Raw genomic sequence first — 16,470 nt, 5'->3', positions numbered from 1 at the left:
CCTCTATGTATATCTGTCTCTCTCCCTCTATGTATATCTGTCTCTGTCTCTCTCCCTCTATGTATATCTGTCTCTGTCTCTCTCCTACGTATATCTCCAACTGCTCTTAAATGCTAGTAAAACCAAATGCATGCTTTTCAACCGATCGCTGCCTGTACCCGCATGCCCGACTAGCATCACCACCCTGGATGGTTCCGACCTTGAATATGTGGACATCTATAAGTACCTAGGTGTCTGGCTAGACTGCAAACTCTCCTTCCAGACTCATATCAAACATCTCCAATCGAAAATCAAATCAAGAATCGGCTTTCTATTCCGCAACAAAGCCTCCTTCACTCACGCCGCCAAGCTTACCCTAGTAAAACTGACTATCCTACCAATCCTCGACTTCGGCGATGTCATCTACAAAATTGCTTCCAACACTCTACTCAGCAAACTGGATGCAGTTTATCACAGTGCCATCCGTTTTGTCACTAATGCACCTTATACTACCCACCACTGCGACTTGTATGCTCTAGTCGGCTGGCCCTCGCTACATATTCGTCGCCAGACCCACTGGCTCCAGGTCATCTACAAGTCCATGCTTGGTAAAGCTCCAACTTATCTCAGTTCACTGGTCACGATGGCAACACCCATCCGTAACACGCGCTCCAGCAGGTGTATCTCACTGATCATCCCTAAAGCCAACACCTCATTTGGCCGCCTTTCGTTCCAGTACTCTGCTGCCTGTGACTGGAACGAATTGCAAAAATCGCTGAAGTTGGAGACTTTCATCTCCCTCACCAACTTCAAACATCAGCTATCTGAGCAGCTAACCGATCGCTGCAGCTGTACATAGTCTATTGGTAAATAGCCCACCCATTTTCACCTACCTCATCCCCACACTGTTTTTATTTATTTACTTTTCTGCTCTTTTGCACACCAATATCTCTACCTGTACATGACCATCTGATCATTTATCACTCCAGTGTTAATCTGCAAAATTGTAATTATTCGCCTACCTCCTCATGCCCTTTGCACACATTGTATATAGACTCCCCCTTTTTTTCTACTGTGTTGTCTGTTCACACTGCTATGCTTTATCTTGGCCAGGTCGCAGTTGCAAATGAGAACTTGTTCTCAACTAGCCTACCTGGTTAAATAAAGGTGAAATATATATATATATTTTAAAATCTGTCTCTGTCTCTCTCCCTCTATGTATATATGTCTCTGTCTCTCTCCCTCTATGTATATCTGTCTCTGTCTCTCTCCTTCTATGTATTTTGTCTCTGTCTCTCTCCCTCTATGTATATCTGTCTCTGTCTCTCTCCTTCTATGTATTTTGTCTCTGTCTCTCTCCTTCTATGTATTTTGTCTCTGTCTCTCTCCCTCTATGTATATCTGTCTCTGTCTCTCTCCCTCTATGTATATCTGTCTCTGTCTCTCTCCTTCTATGTATTTTGTCTCTGTCTCTCTCCCTCTATGTATATCTGCATCTCTCTCTCTGTATCTCTCTCTGTCCCTCTCTGTATCTCTCTCTCTATTCCTCTGTCTCCCTCTCTGTATCTCTCTCTGTCTCTCTCTCTGTCTCTCTCTCTCTCTCTCTCTCTGTCTCTCTCTCTCTGTCCCTCTCTCTCTCTCTCTCTCTCTCTCTCTCTCTCTCTCTCTCTCTCTCTCTCTGTCTCTCTCTTTCTCTCTCTCTCTCTGTCCCTCTCTGTATCTCCCTCTCTGTAGCTCTCTCTCTGACCCTTTCTGTATCTCTCTCTGTCCCTCTCTGTATCTCCCTCTCTGTATCTCTCTCTCTGTCACTCTCTGTATCTCTCTCTGTCCCTCTGTATCTCTCTCTCTGTCCCTCTCTGTATCTCTCTCTCTGTCCCTCTCTGTATCTCTCTCTCTGTCCCTCTCCCTCTCTGTATGTCTCTCTCTGTCCCTCTCCCTCTCTGTATCTCTCTCTCTGTCCCTCTCTGTATCTCCCTCTCTGTCCCTCTCTCTCTCTCTCTCTCTCTCTCTGTCCCTCTCTGTATCTCCCTCTCTGTAGCTCTCTCTCTGACCCTTTCTGTATCTCTCTCTCTCTGTCCCTCTCTGTATCTCTCAATGTCCCTCTCTGTATCTCCCTCTCTGTATCTCTCTCTCTGTTCCTCTCTGTATCTGTCTCTGTCCCTCTCTGTATCTCTCTCTCTCTGTTCCTCTCCCTCCCCCTCTCTGTATCTCTCTCTGTCCCTCTCTCTCTCTCTCTCTCTCTCTCTCTCTCTCTCTCTCTCTCTCTCTCTCTCTCTCTCTCTCTCTCTCTCTCTCTCTCTCTCTCTGTATCTCCCTCTCTGTATCTCTCTGTGTGTCCCTCTCTATATCGCTCTCTCTGTCCCTCTCTGTATCTCTCTCTGTCCCTCTCTGTATCTCCCTCTCTGTATCTCTCTCTCTGTCCCTCTCTCTCTGTCTCTCTCTCTCTCTCTCTCTCTCTCTCTCTCTCTCTCTCTCTCTCTCTCTCTCTCTCTCTGTCACTCTCTGTCACTCTCTGTCACTCTCTGTATCTCTCTCTCTCTCTCTCCCTCTCTGTATCTCTCTCCCTCTCCCTCTCTGTATCTCTATCTCTGTCCCTCTCTGTTCCTCTCTGTATCTCTCTCTCTCTATCTCTCTCTGTCCCTCTCTGTATCTCTCTCTCTCTGTCCCTCTCCCTCTCCCTCTCTGTATCTCTCTCTCTGTCCCTCTCTGTATCTCTCTCTGTCCCTCTCTGTATCACTCTCTGTCCCTCTCTGTATCTCCCTGTCTGTATCTCTCTCTCTGTCCCTCTCTGTATCACTCTCTGTCCCTCTCTGTATCTCTCTCTCTGTCCCTCTCCCTCTCCCTCTCTGTATCTCTCTCTGTCCCTCTCTGTATCTCTCTCTCTGTTCCTCTCTGTATATCTCTCTCTGTATCTCTCTCTGTCCCTCTCTGTATCTCTCTCTCTGTTCCTCTCTGTATCTCTCTCTGTCCCTCTCCCTCTCCCTCTCTGTATCTCTCTCTGTCCCTCTCTGTATCTCTCTCTCTGTTCCTCTCTGTATATCTCTCTCTGTATCTCTCTCTGTCCCTCTCTGTATCTCTCTCTCTGTTCCTCTCTGTATATCTCTCTCTGTATCTCTCTCTGTCCCTCTCTGTATCTCTCTCTCTGTTCCTCTCTGTATCTCTCTCTGTTCCTCTCCCTCTCTGTATCTCTCTCTCTCTCTGTCTCTCTATCTCTGGGGCTCTGTGATGCTCCTAAGGAGTCCCACTGGAGAGTAGTGAGCTTGCTTGTCACTTCCCTACCTTTGAACTAAGTACAGTTCTCTGTCTGAACACTCCCAGCTCACACCTGCTACTGCTGGGAGGACTATCAGACACACAACGCCTCGCTCAGTCAATCCCACCTACTACTCTTTGAACTCCAATTCAATTAGATTGCTGCTTTATTTTAGTTTCATATTGGTCACACCCTGCCATCACAGGAGTTCAATTACAACATGCTCCAGGATACAGTGTGAAGATGACAGAGCTGTCACACACATACACAGAGGTGCATACATGCACACACGTACACACACACGTACACACACGTACACACACGTACACACACGTACACACACACACACACACACACACACACACACACACACACACACACACACACACACACACACACACACACACACACACACACACACACACACACACACACACACACACACACACACACACACCCCCAGTTCTTGGGTTTTCGTGCCCCAGGTGTCCCCAGAATTACTGGCTCACGAATGCCATAAATTTGCTTTTTAATGAAGAACCAATACTTTGAATGTCTCACGTCTCCTTTTCCTTCAACAAGAAATGTTTTGAATTATTCTTTATTATTCACACCTCTAAACTTTTAGGATTTGAAAACGTCTTCAAAAAAATAACTATTTTCATGCTTTGCGTAGGCTATGCCCTCAATAATCATGTCAATAACAGTGGCCCTTTGTTCTTCAAAAAAAGGTTTAAAATACTATATATTGTGAAAACGTTCCAAGATGTGATTTAACAGCAACACCTGTGTTATAACTGTTTATTGTGAGAGGTATGCACTGCAACAGGAGAACCACTGAATAGATTGTGATTCCCAGCCCTGGAGAAACCATTTGATACCTCCGTTTGTCTTGGATAAGACCAAGCCTCAAATCTCCTTTCACTTTCTGATGTTTTGGAATAAAGTTATCCGAAGTGCCAACTGTTAGTTTTGGAGATACTTAAATAATCTTTCCCTTGTCGTGTACAATTTTTACCAGTCAGATTTTGTTTTAAACGGTCACTATCTAAGCTTAGCTAAGTGTCCCACTTCCTCTTAAAACCCAAGTGATGTCCTATCCAACATTTCTTTTCTTTTGTCGTTGCAAGTTCTGCTCAATCATCAGGTATAGCCAGTTTCCAGCCATGGTCCATTGCTGAGTGAGATCTCTTTAAACCTAATTTAAACCTGTGTCTGAGTGGCTTAAATTTACCCCACTTATGTTGAAAGTGCCTGCGAATGAAACAAGACGCAATCCTGGACATTAAACGGTTAAAGTGTGTTTTTCCTCGACTATAGGAGGGAAAAAAGGGCCCCTTGATTAACTAAACCCTCTCAAATGTGATGGCCGTGGTGTAATTAGTCCGGTGCGGAGTTGAACGTAGGTTTTAAAGCAGCCACTCATCCCCAATGGCCTTTATCTTCTCTTCTCTTCCTCCTCTCCTCCCTCTCGGAGAATACGGTCTCCCCTGTGAAGGAAGGTTTCCGCTGGACCACACTGTGGGACTTTGTGGTCTTGGCTTAGCCTTGTATCTGTGTAGTCACTCTGTGAAATGGGCTTGTCACAGGGACCTCAAACCTCCATTAAAAGTTGGAGCCTATAATAGGTATTAAAAAGCTGTGGGAACACAAAGAGGAGGACCAATTTTTCATTAACATATGAAGCACTTATTAACTTTGATCGGAGTGCGGTGAAGTAGCAAAGCCGCTTAAAGGCGCAAAGGTCAAGAAGTTGAATGGCACCAGAGTCGTACCCGTCTGCCTTACCCTTGCAGAAAAGACAGGGCCTCCTTCAGATAACTGGTGGGAGCACCTTGACGCCCCAGCGGGACTTGACCTGGTCGTGACTGAGACTCTTCACACACTTCATAGGGCCCTGGTTGGTTGACTCTGGAGCCTGTCCATTCTTCTGTTCCTGTCCTGCACCTGTTATTGATGACCTTTTGTTTACGTCTTTTAACCAGGAAAAGACCGTTGAGCTTAGAAACCTGTTTTGCGAGGGGGACCTTTTGCAAGGGGGACGTTTGCTGGTTCTATATGCGGTGTGTAGCGAAGATACGCCAACACACCATACTTTGTCGTCACCTTGTCTTTTGACAGCTGCTTGGGGCACTTGAGTCTTATTCAGTCCGCTGTCGTGTCTGTTTGGCGTCATACATTTTGTTGTTGTTGTTGTTGCGTGGTCCAATGTTTAAAAAAAACAACTTTGACCCCTTTTTCGTGATACCCAATTGGTAGTTACAGTCTTGTCTCATCGTTGCAACTCCCCTACGGAGTCGGGAGAGGCGAAGGTCGAGAGCTGTGTGTCCGAAATACGACCCAAGCAAGCCGCACCGCTTCTTGACACAATGCCCGCTTAACCCGGAAAGCAGCCACACCAATGTGTCGGAGGAAACACTGTACACCGTGTCAACGTGTACTGTTCCTGGCCCGCGACAGGAGTCTCTAGAGCGCGATGGGACGTGGACATCCCTGCCTGCCAAACCTTCCCCTAACCCAGATGACGCTGGGCCAATTGTGTGCCGCCCCATGGGTCTCTCGGTCGCGGTCGGCTGCAGCAGAGCCTGGACTTGAACCAGGATCTCTAGTGGCACAGCTAGCACTGAGATGCAGTGCCTTAGACCACTGCACCACTCGGGAGGCCCGCGTCGTCCAATGTTTTAACAAAGAATGAGTCTATTCTTTCCCAGAATCCCTGTCTCTTCAACACATTCTTATTCAGAATGTCATGTATGTAATCTGTGTTTCTGCAAACTGTCTAAGCGTTCCACTTTGTGGACACCTTCAACTGCTTGGAGAGTGTCACTCTTCAGTTCTACCATGCCTCTTCAGTTCTACCCATGCCTCTTCAGTTCTACCCATGCCTCTTCAGTTCTACCCATGCCTCTTCAGTTCTACCCATGCCTCTTCAGTTCTACCCATGCCTCTTCAGTTCTACCCATGCCTCGTCAGTTCTACCCATGCCTCTTCAGTTCTACCCATGCCTCTTCAGTTCTACCCATGTCTCTTCAGTTCTACCCATGCCTCTTCAGTTCTACCCATGCCTCTTCAGTTCTACCCATGTCTCTTCAGTTCTACCCATGCCTCTTCAGTTCTACCCATGCCTCTTCAGTTCTACCCATGCCTCTTCAGTTCTACCCATGCCTCTTCAGTTCTACCCATGCCTCTTCAGTTCTACCCATGCCTCTTCAGTTCTACCCATGCCTCTTCAGTTCTACCCATGCCTCTTCAGTTCTACCCATGCCTCTTCAGTTCTACCCATGCCTCTTCAGTTCTACCCATGCCTCTTCAGTTCTACCCATGCCTCTTCAGTTCTACCCATGCCTCTTCAGTTCTACCCATGCCTACTCATCTACCATGAAATGATAGAGAGGCTCTTGTCTGTCAGTGACACCACGTGTCATAATGGCTCTGAAACGGCATACATTGGTGTGAAATGAAGTAGCCAGCCAGAATAGAACAGGGAAGCTCTGTGAGAGGAGAGCAGGTGAACGAACATTCAGTTAGAGAGAGGGCTTCTACCCATGAGCACTCTGGACAAACCACACACACCCCTGCAGAAACAACCTTGGAGTTTAAAGAATCTATCCTCAAACAACTTCCTGTGAACGATCCACCTGCCAGTGAACTGAACGCAGAGGCAGGACTTAAATGATTTATACTCTGTTGTCACACCCAGAGCCGTAATTGTGAGACGGATGCCGTTTTATTTACCGAGTGGCATCACTTTTACTGAAATTGTGAAATTTCACCTTGTTCTTGTACTCCTTTTTATTGTTGTATAAATATGAGTGGGAAGGGATGGGGGATGGATGTGAAGATTTGGCACAAGCTGCTCTGTTTGTGTGCGTGTGTGCGTGTGTGTGTGCGTCCGTGTGCGTGAGATTCGCCTATTTACTGATGATGAAAAGCCGCTTTAATGTACATAGATTGTTATTGATTACATGTGATTCTGATGGTAGTAAAGTGCATACAGTGACCATATAACATGAATGTAATTGCATTTGTAAGAATGAGACGATTGCATTTTTTTGTTCCAATCACCGGTAATAGACCCAAATTATGGCATCGCAATGCAGTCATACACAGTTTACTTTCTCACAGTTGAAGGGGACCTGAATATCTGCTAGGATGCTCATTGTGGTAAATTTAAAATCACTTTGACCTTCGATTTGACCTTTCAATGGCTAATCTGAATCCTAGTCAGTCAGAGACGTAAAGCAACAAACACGAAGTGTCAGAATTCACTCTTTGTGCCATTCAGAAATAATCAGGATCCACCAACGGAACACATTATTTGGGGGCCACAGCTGCCTGGAATCTGGAATGGTAACTGTGGCATTTTAATGCACAGTTGATTCTGAGGAATATGGGAAATGCTAATTTGTGGCGCGATAAGATGAATCGAGACATCCCTTTAGCCCCATTTGACTCAGTGGAGGAAATGAATCATGAATGTTTGTTAAGTATGACAATCTAACGGGGCCAGATCTACATGCTCCCAGACTGGAGAGAGAGGGAGATAAAACCCGGCGCAGACGCCCAGGAAAACTGCCAGATTCTGTAATGATGGGAATTTATTGGCAGTTGCAGAGACAGTGGCAAGGCTTATTCACTAATAAGCTCCCTCCATTGGAGAGCTCCACTGCATAGTGTTGGTGGGGGGTTTTGCCCGTATCTCTGGAAGATATATGATGTATTCTCTGTAATGGCTCGTCTGAGAGCAGAGACAGAAGTCTTACAGCTATGCTTGACTTTGGTGGAGACGGTGTCTTTTTGGAATGGCTGATCACGACACGGTATTTACTGTATCAACAACCTCCTTTAAACATGAATGACCTTCTGTCTTTTGCCTTTGACTAGATGTAGCTAGTTTATCTTCATTAGAAAGCGATGTGATCTTGATAGCAGTTTGGTTATCATGACAACCTTGAGACTAACGTAGATCTATGGTCGAACCCAACCCTAAATCCTAACCTTAACCTAACGCATCCTATGGTGGTTTAAACAGACAGTAACCATCTGCTTTACTGACACCATTTCAACATCATCATTCTTCATGCTACAATAAGACCTTGTAGAGGGAGTAGCAACCTGTCTGTTGGCTGGCTGGTCAGATTAGGCGGCTCTGAGCTCCTTAAAGTCGCACGCAAACCAGATTGACATTTTCAAGGGCTTCCTTGGCAGAGACAATGCTAAAAGGGAGAGAAAAAGCCAATATGTCTTTGTTCCTACCTTGCTGGAGGAGTTGTTTGTGTAAATCGCCTATAAGCTTATTGACCTGGATGTGTGGCACCCGACTGTGTGTGACTGTGATTTGGCTGGAGAGGCTGTCCTTTGATGAAGCAGCGATAGGGAGGCCTGATTCTAACAGCTCACTGACACATGCCCGCAAACTCTGTCCTAACATACAATGTGCTCTGTACCCTACCCCATGCTACCCTATCCTACCCTACCACATGCTATCCTACCCCATGCCCCCTTTCCCTACCCATGCTCCCCTACCTCATGCCCCCCTGCCCCATGCAACCCTACCCTACACCATTCTGCCCTATCCCATCCTACCCTACCCCTTGCTACCCTACCCCATGCTACCCCATCTCACCCTACCCCATGCTACCCTATCCTACCCTACCCTACCACATGCCCCCTTTCCCTACCCAATGCTCCCCTACCCCATGCTACCCTACCCCATGCAACCCTAACCTACCCCTTTCTACCCTACCCTACACCATGCTCCCCTACCATACCCCAATTTACCCTCCCCTACCCCATGCTACCCTACCCTATGCTACCCTAACCTACCCCATTCTACCCTACCTTACACCATGCTACCCTATCCTACCCATGCTAACCCATGCTACCCTACCCCATACTACCCCATTCTACCCTACCCTAACCCTACCGCATACTACCTAACCCCTACCCCATACTAGCCTACCCTACCGCATTCTACCCTACCCCATTCCACCATACCCTACCCCATTCTATCCTACCATACCCCATTTACCCTACCCCATTCCACCATACCCTACCCCATGTTAAACCACCCTACCGCATACTACCTAACCCCTACCCCATACTAGCCTACCCTACCACATTCTACCCTACCCTACCCTTTGCTACCCTACCCCAATGCTACCCCACCCCATACTACCCCATACTACCCTACCCCATGCCACCCTACCCCATACCACCCTACCCCATTCTACCCTACCCCATACTACCCTACCCTACCCCATTCTACCTTACCCCATACTACCCTACCCCATACCACCCTACCCCATTCTACCCTACCCTACCCCATGCTACCCCACCCCATACTACCCTACCCCATGCCACCCTACCCCATACAACCCTACCCCATACAACCCTATCCTACCCCATTCTACCCTACCCCATACTACCCTACCCTACCCCATACTACCCTACCCCATTCTACCCTACCCTACCCCATACTACCCTACCCCATGCCACCATACCCCATACTACCCTACCCCACCCTACCCCAATCTACCCTACCCTACCCCATGCTACCCCTACCCCATACTACCCTACCCTACCCCATACCACCCTACCCCATTCTACCCTACCATACCCCATTCTACCCTACACCATTCTACCATACCCCATACCACCCTACCCCATTCACCCTACCATACCCCATTCTACCCTACCCCATTTTACCCTACCATACCCCACCCCATTCTACCCTACCCCATTCTATCCTACAATACCCCATTCGACCCTACCCCATTCTATCCTACCATACCCCATTCTACCCTACCCCATTCTACCCTACCATACCCCATTCTACCCTACCCCATTCCACCATACCCTACCCCATTCTACCCTACCCTACCCCATTCTACCCTACCCCATTCCACCATACCCTACCCCATTCTACCCTACCCCATTCTACCATACCCTACCACATTCTACCCTACCCCATTCCACCATACCCTACCCCATTCTATCCTACCATACCCCATTTTACCCTACCCCATTCCACCATACCCTACCCCATTCCACCATACCCTACCCCATTCTATCCTACCATACCCCATTTTACCCTACCCCATTCCACCATACCCTACCCCATTCTACCCTACCCCATTCCACCATACCCTACCCCATTCTATCCTACCATACCCCATTTTACCCTACCCCATTCCACCATACCCTACCCCATTCTACCCTACCTCATACTCTTCACTTCACCTTTTTCCATTCTCACTCTCAGATACATTCTTTTTCTCATTCACCCCTGAATGTCTTCATTTAATTGCACAAGGAAAGAGTTTTAGCCAGCGGTAGGTTATTATGACATAGACTATAATGTAGATCATTGACAATCTGTATCCTTTGATAACACAGCATGAAAGCAGTGATATCAAACACAGCCCCCTCTGAATGAAACAGAATGCTTTAATAGTCTATTTGTATGGCCAAAAGGTTTTGAGATAGCTCAGGCACATTGAAATCATGAAGAGGCTGTATGTATCCCTGTATCTTTATCATACTGTAGCCTACATACTGCTACAACATGTTCCTCCTCGATGGTTTCCCGTGCGACATTCGCTAGAGAGGGAACTTCCTCAAGCCCACTGCATATTTGTGACATTGTTCATCTCTGTGAGGTTGCCTGGGCGATTGTGTTTAAAATGCATTGCAAACGGTGGTTAGGTAGAAGGCAGCAGGGAATCTGTAATCACTGCTTAATTAAGGAATCATCTTGTAGCTTCATTTCCTGAGCTGTAATTAAACACTTCCAATACGTTTCATTGCAGGGCTTAACATGTTCGCCTGAGATCAAGGTACTGCCTTTAATGTTATCTCACCCGACTTCTTTAAACTCGCTCCACTGAAAGGAACTGTTGATATTCGCCCTTTGTTATCCTCGTCATAACGCCTAGTGATCCCCAGTATGCTAAAGAGCGTCTCCAGCTAACTGTACTCCAGGCCCCCAACAGTAAATAGCGAGGCGGATTCAGTGAGTGGGCTCACTGATAATACCTACTGGGAAGGAAGGAAAGGGGGAGAATTTTGCCATCCCAAGCAGACACTTGCATAAGCTAAACTGGGTCACTGTGACCTCATGTTACTGTTAGTAGGACAGTGCTGCAGACTTCCTTCACTTGGCATTTTTTTCTCTCTCACACAGAGAGGCAGGAAGCTGCTATCCTTTTGGCAGTGTTTGCTGCCTTCTTTGAAGTGAGCCATGTGTGGAGAAAGCCAAACAAGCGCAGTGAGTGTTGGTTGATCTGAAGATGAACCCAGGATGGCCTTGTTCTTTTAGCCAGAGCCAGTAGTAGTAGTAGTAGTAGTAGTCACAGTACCTAAATCCATCCCTCTGCTTCCTTCTTCAATGAAGTCTAATAATAACCCATCAACGCCCCTGGACGTAGTCTGTAGGTTTAACACATCGAAGCAACGGAAAAGATGATGTGAGCAGATAGAACTGTGTCTCCTCCACTAAGGACAAGCCTACCACCAGCAGTACAGCTCAGAGACTGTAGACAGGGCTGGGGACATTTTTACATTCGAATCATTTTGCAGGCGGTCTTATCCAACAGTCTCCCCCCACTGTGCTAGTGTTTTTAGCCACATATTTTGGGTTTAGAGCAAGACAAGGGGTTTGATATAGAACAACGTAATTATCTGGGTCTACATAGTGGACTTGGACATGCAAAACAGAAGAGGTTTTCAAGGAAAATCTACGAAGGTGGTAAGTAGCATTGCCATCACAGTGGTTGCTGTGGCTGTGTAGTGCTGTATGGTCAACAAGGCATTTAAGCACTAAACTTCCCAGGTTAGAGATAGATGGCAAAATATTCCTGCGTATGCCCCCCCCCCTCTCCTTCTCCCCCCCCCTCTCTCTCTGTCTCTCTCCCTGTCTAGCTCTCTCCCTCTCTCTCTTTCTGAGCCTCAGCCCTGAGACACATTCTCCCTCCTCCACAATAGATCAAACAGTAATAAATAGCCACCTTCCTCTCTCTCTCCCTCTCTTTTTTCTTGCTCTCCCAACTTTTTTGCTCCTCCTTCCTTCCTGCTAAACATGGGCTTCCTCCTGTATGGTAACTCCTGTGAACTCTGCTAGATAACAGTGTTGCAGCTGCACCAGCCTCTGGTCCCACAGTTACACACACTTGATACTTCTTGCAATTCAATGCACTGTACTGGACTATTACATAGTAACAATAAGAGAATGTATTCAAAGCTGGGGTGACATTGAGTAATGTTAATGTATATCTAGCTAACATAACCATTTATTTATTGTTTTGAGCCATAGACCTTTAACATGAGTTACAGTACTTTCAAAAAGTTTTCACACCCCTTGACTTTTTCCACATTTTGTTGTTTTATAGCCTGGATGTAGTATTTATTAAACTGAGAGTTTGTGTCACTGGCCTCCACACAATACCCCAAATGAATTAATAATGAATGCTGAAATGTTGAGTCAATAACTATTCAACTCCTTTGTTATGGCAAGCCTAAATTCAGGAGTAAAAATGTGCTTAACAAGTCACATAACAAGTTGAATGGACTGTGTGCAATAATAGTGTTTAACATGAGTTTTGAATGACTACATCGTCTCTGTACCCCACATACACAATTATCTGTAAGGTCCCTCAATAGAGCAGTGAATTTCAACCACAGATTCAACCACAAATACCAGAGAGGTTTTCCAATGCCTCGCAAAGAATGGCACATATTGGTAGAAGGGTAAAAATGTAAAAGGCATCCCTTAGAGCATGGTGAAATGATTAATGACACTTTGGATGGTATATCAATACACCTAGTTACTACAAAGATAGTGACGTCCTTCCTAACTCAGTTGCCAGAGAGGAAGGAAACCACTCAGGGATTTCACCATGAGGCCAATGGTGACATTAAAACAGTTTAAAGGCTGTGATAGGGAGGATGGATCAACAACAGTGTAGTTACTTCACAATGCTAACGTAAATTACAGAGTGAAAAGAAGGAAGCCTGTACAGAAAAAACAAACATTCCAAAACATGCATCCTGTTTGTAATAAGGCACTAAAGTAAAACTGCAAAAAAATTGGCAAAGGAATTAACTTTATGTCCTGAATACAAAGCGTAATGTTTTGGAAAATCCAACACAACACAACACATCACTGAGTACCACTATTCTTATTTTCAAGCATGGTGTTGGCTGCAACATGTTATGGGTATGCTTGTCATCGGTAGCGCTGAGCAATTAATCTACATTTTGGTTCTTTTTTGTTTTTTAAACAACTAATTTGTGGACATTGGTTCAATTATTTGAGTTCCATTTCATTCAGTTTTTTTCTGTGAGCTCAATGCGCACATTGCGTGTCAGTTTCTCTAGAGATAAATCAGATCAACCCGAACTGTGCGATGTAGTAGGGAGTTGTAGTTTCCAACAGGCTAATGTTCTACATAGTTTAGCACGGATAACGGCGGCAGCGTAGCCTAGTGGTTAGAGCGTTGGACTAGTAACCGGTAGGTTGCAAGGTTGCAAGTTCAAACCCCCGAGCTGACAAGGTACAAATCTGTCGTTCTGCCTCTGAACAGGCAGTTAACCCACTGTTCCTAGGCCGTCATTGAAAATAAGAATTTGTTCTTAACTGACTTGCTTAGTTAAATAAAGGTAAAGTATATATATTTTTTAAAATAAAAATGACCCACAATTACCATAATCCATTGCGCTCCTATGTGTCCGGTCTGTTTCTTCTACACCTGCTATATAAGAGACAGAAGAATGCTCGATCAGGTGGGATACTTAGAGAGCAGTTGCTTTGCGAGGTATCTTTACCTGAAAATACATGTTCTACGTGATTGGTAGTTGGTATTCAGCAGTCATAAAAGTATGCCTTATTTACTTTGAAGAACTAGTGATTTTGTCAGACAGCATAGGCAGCAGCTCTATAGAGATGAGATGACTTGGAATGAAATAATAAAGTCATTGAATGAAACAAATGTAATATACACAACAACTGAAATATTTGATTAAAGTAAAGCCATTTTAATAACTGAAGCAGTAATGAGCAGTCACTATCATCATGCGACTCAGATGAATAGTTTTATTCTTTGTTACTGCATTTAACCTCCATAATGCATAGTGCATTTAATGTTCAAAAAATTGTAGTCAAAACATCATCGAAAATCGTGATTGTTTTTTGAAAAATCGAACCAAAACCGAATCGACCTCAAAAATAACTAATTGTTCAGCACTAGTCATCTACAAAGGCCAGGGAGATTTTTAGGATACAAAAATATATGGAATAAAGCTAAGCCCAGGCAAAATCCTAGAGGAAAACCTGGTTCAGTCTGCTTTCCATCAGACACTGGGAGACAAATTCATCTTTCAGCAGGGCAATCACCTAAAACACAAGACCAAATCTACACTGGAGTTGCTTACCAAGAGGACAGTGAACGGCCTGTAGTAGTTATGGTTTTGACTAAAATCGTCTTGAAAATCTATGGCAAGAATGGCTGTCTAGCAATGACGAACAACCAAGCTTGACAGAGCTTGAAGAAACGTTTTATGAATAATGAACAAATATCATAGAATCCAGGTGTGCAAAGCTCTTAGAGACGTACCCAGAAAGACTCACAGCTCTTAGAGACGTACCCAGAAAGACTCACAGCTCTTAGAGACGTACCCAGAAAGACTCACAGCTCTTAGAGACGTACCCAGAAAGACTCACAGCTCTTAGAGACGTACCCAGAAAGACTCACAGCTCTTAGAGACGTACCCAGAAAGACTCACAGCTGTAATGGCTGACAAAGGTGATTCTAACATGTATTGACTTTGGGGTGTGAATACTTATGTAAATGAGATATTGCTCTAATTCATTATTAATACATATGTGGTATTGTGTGTAGAAGGGTGAGAAAACCCCCTATTTAATCCATTTTGACTTCAGGCTGCAACACAACAACGTGTGGAAGTCCACAATACTTTCTGAAGGAACTGGTAACAGTTTAAACTGTATTATATGGCTGCTCCTCGATCAAACGTGGTCTGGCAACAATATGATTCAACGGTGAGGGATGTCACTCAACATGCCACTGTCCCATGTCCCCGTCTGTCTACAGGTGAAGAAGATGTCAGTGGAGAAGCAGGGGAGTCAGACATGGATGGGCAGAGTGAGAAGACCAGACACCCAGCTATAGGACCAGAGGATTGGGATGGACCAAGTAAGTTTACGTCATTTCTCTCTCTCTCTCTGGTGGTTGTCGTCTGGTTGTCCGGCAGATATCTGACATTCCTCAACCAGAAAGCCGGATTTCAATCAGGAAGTGACTTTTTTGAATGACATCTAATGACATATTTTGCCCGCTGGGAATGGAATGCACCTACCAGAGAGGGAAAGAGCAAAGCACATGAGGTATAAACCCGCAAAAGTCTCTAAAGTTGGGATAAAATGTGGTTCCTAACAACAATAGATGAAAAACTGGGAAAAGTGATGTGGTGAGCTAAATTTGTATATTATCATTATTATAAGTTAACTTACCAGTGTTGAATGGGTGGGTGAAATTGCTTTGCTCTTAATCTTATGGTATATGTGCTTGAACATAGAATGAAACCCCGGAAGAAAGCTTAGAATGAAAAAATGTAGTATATTTATTTTCTCTTTGAACATCTCATTTTACCATGCAGACTCCCCTTGCTGTTCTTCACAAGAGTTTCGAAAAAATGGTTGAATCTTGTTTTTTTGTTCGTCTTAAAAGTCACTTCATCAAAGTGATGGATAATACGGCGAACAAGATAGCAACACAGCAATTACTGTTGAGGGCATTACATCCACATTGCTGAACACACAAAATATGATTCCCTTCTCATGCATATGACCTTAAGAATTTATTGCAGCAGGTACATACGTTTATAAAAGTGGGATTTGGAGAAGTTATGCTGGTGCTGAAGCCCCCTGCGGTGTGCATTTTATACTGACAGTGAATCAGTGTTATCGGCCCCTATCAGATAATGCATTTATCATTAAATTTTACATTTGCATTTAAATCTGAGGAAGGAAATGAGCTGGTTAAAGATTAGAGAGGCTGACAGTAATAAAACATCACTGTGATCAGTCAGGAGACAGGGCTGAGGGGGTCAGCGCTCAACTATGGGGGCCACCATGACAAAAAGACAGCAGGCATCACATGACGAAGAGAAGGCCCTTTGGGCCGGGGGAAAATGCTGAGCTTAAAAATACTGCTGTCTTT

General features: G+C 45.1%; 1 protein-coding gene across 1 annotated transcript in view; it reads left to right on the top strand.

Moving 5' to 3' along the window:
• Window positions 1-16,470, top strand: part of LOC124005475 (zinc finger protein ZFPM2-like) — a 239,896-nt gene that overhangs the window by 102,908 nt on the left and 120,518 nt on the right. The window contains exon 3 of the mRNA XM_046314776.1: window positions 15,343-15,444. Coding sequence (XP_046170732.1) covers window positions 15,343-15,444 — 102 coding nt within the window. The remainder of the gene's footprint in view (window positions 1-15,342; window positions 15,445-16,470) is intronic.

This window comes from Oncorhynchus gorbuscha, linkage group LG19 (genome assembly GCF_021184085.1).
Source record: "Oncorhynchus gorbuscha isolate QuinsamMale2020 ecotype Even-year linkage group LG19, OgorEven_v1.0, whole genome shotgun sequence".
Classification (NCBI taxonomy): domain Eukaryota; kingdom Metazoa; phylum Chordata; class Actinopteri; order Salmoniformes; family Salmonidae; genus Oncorhynchus; species Oncorhynchus gorbuscha.
Note: the sequence above shows the minus strand (reverse complement) of the source record. Positions and strands in the feature narration are given on the sequence as shown.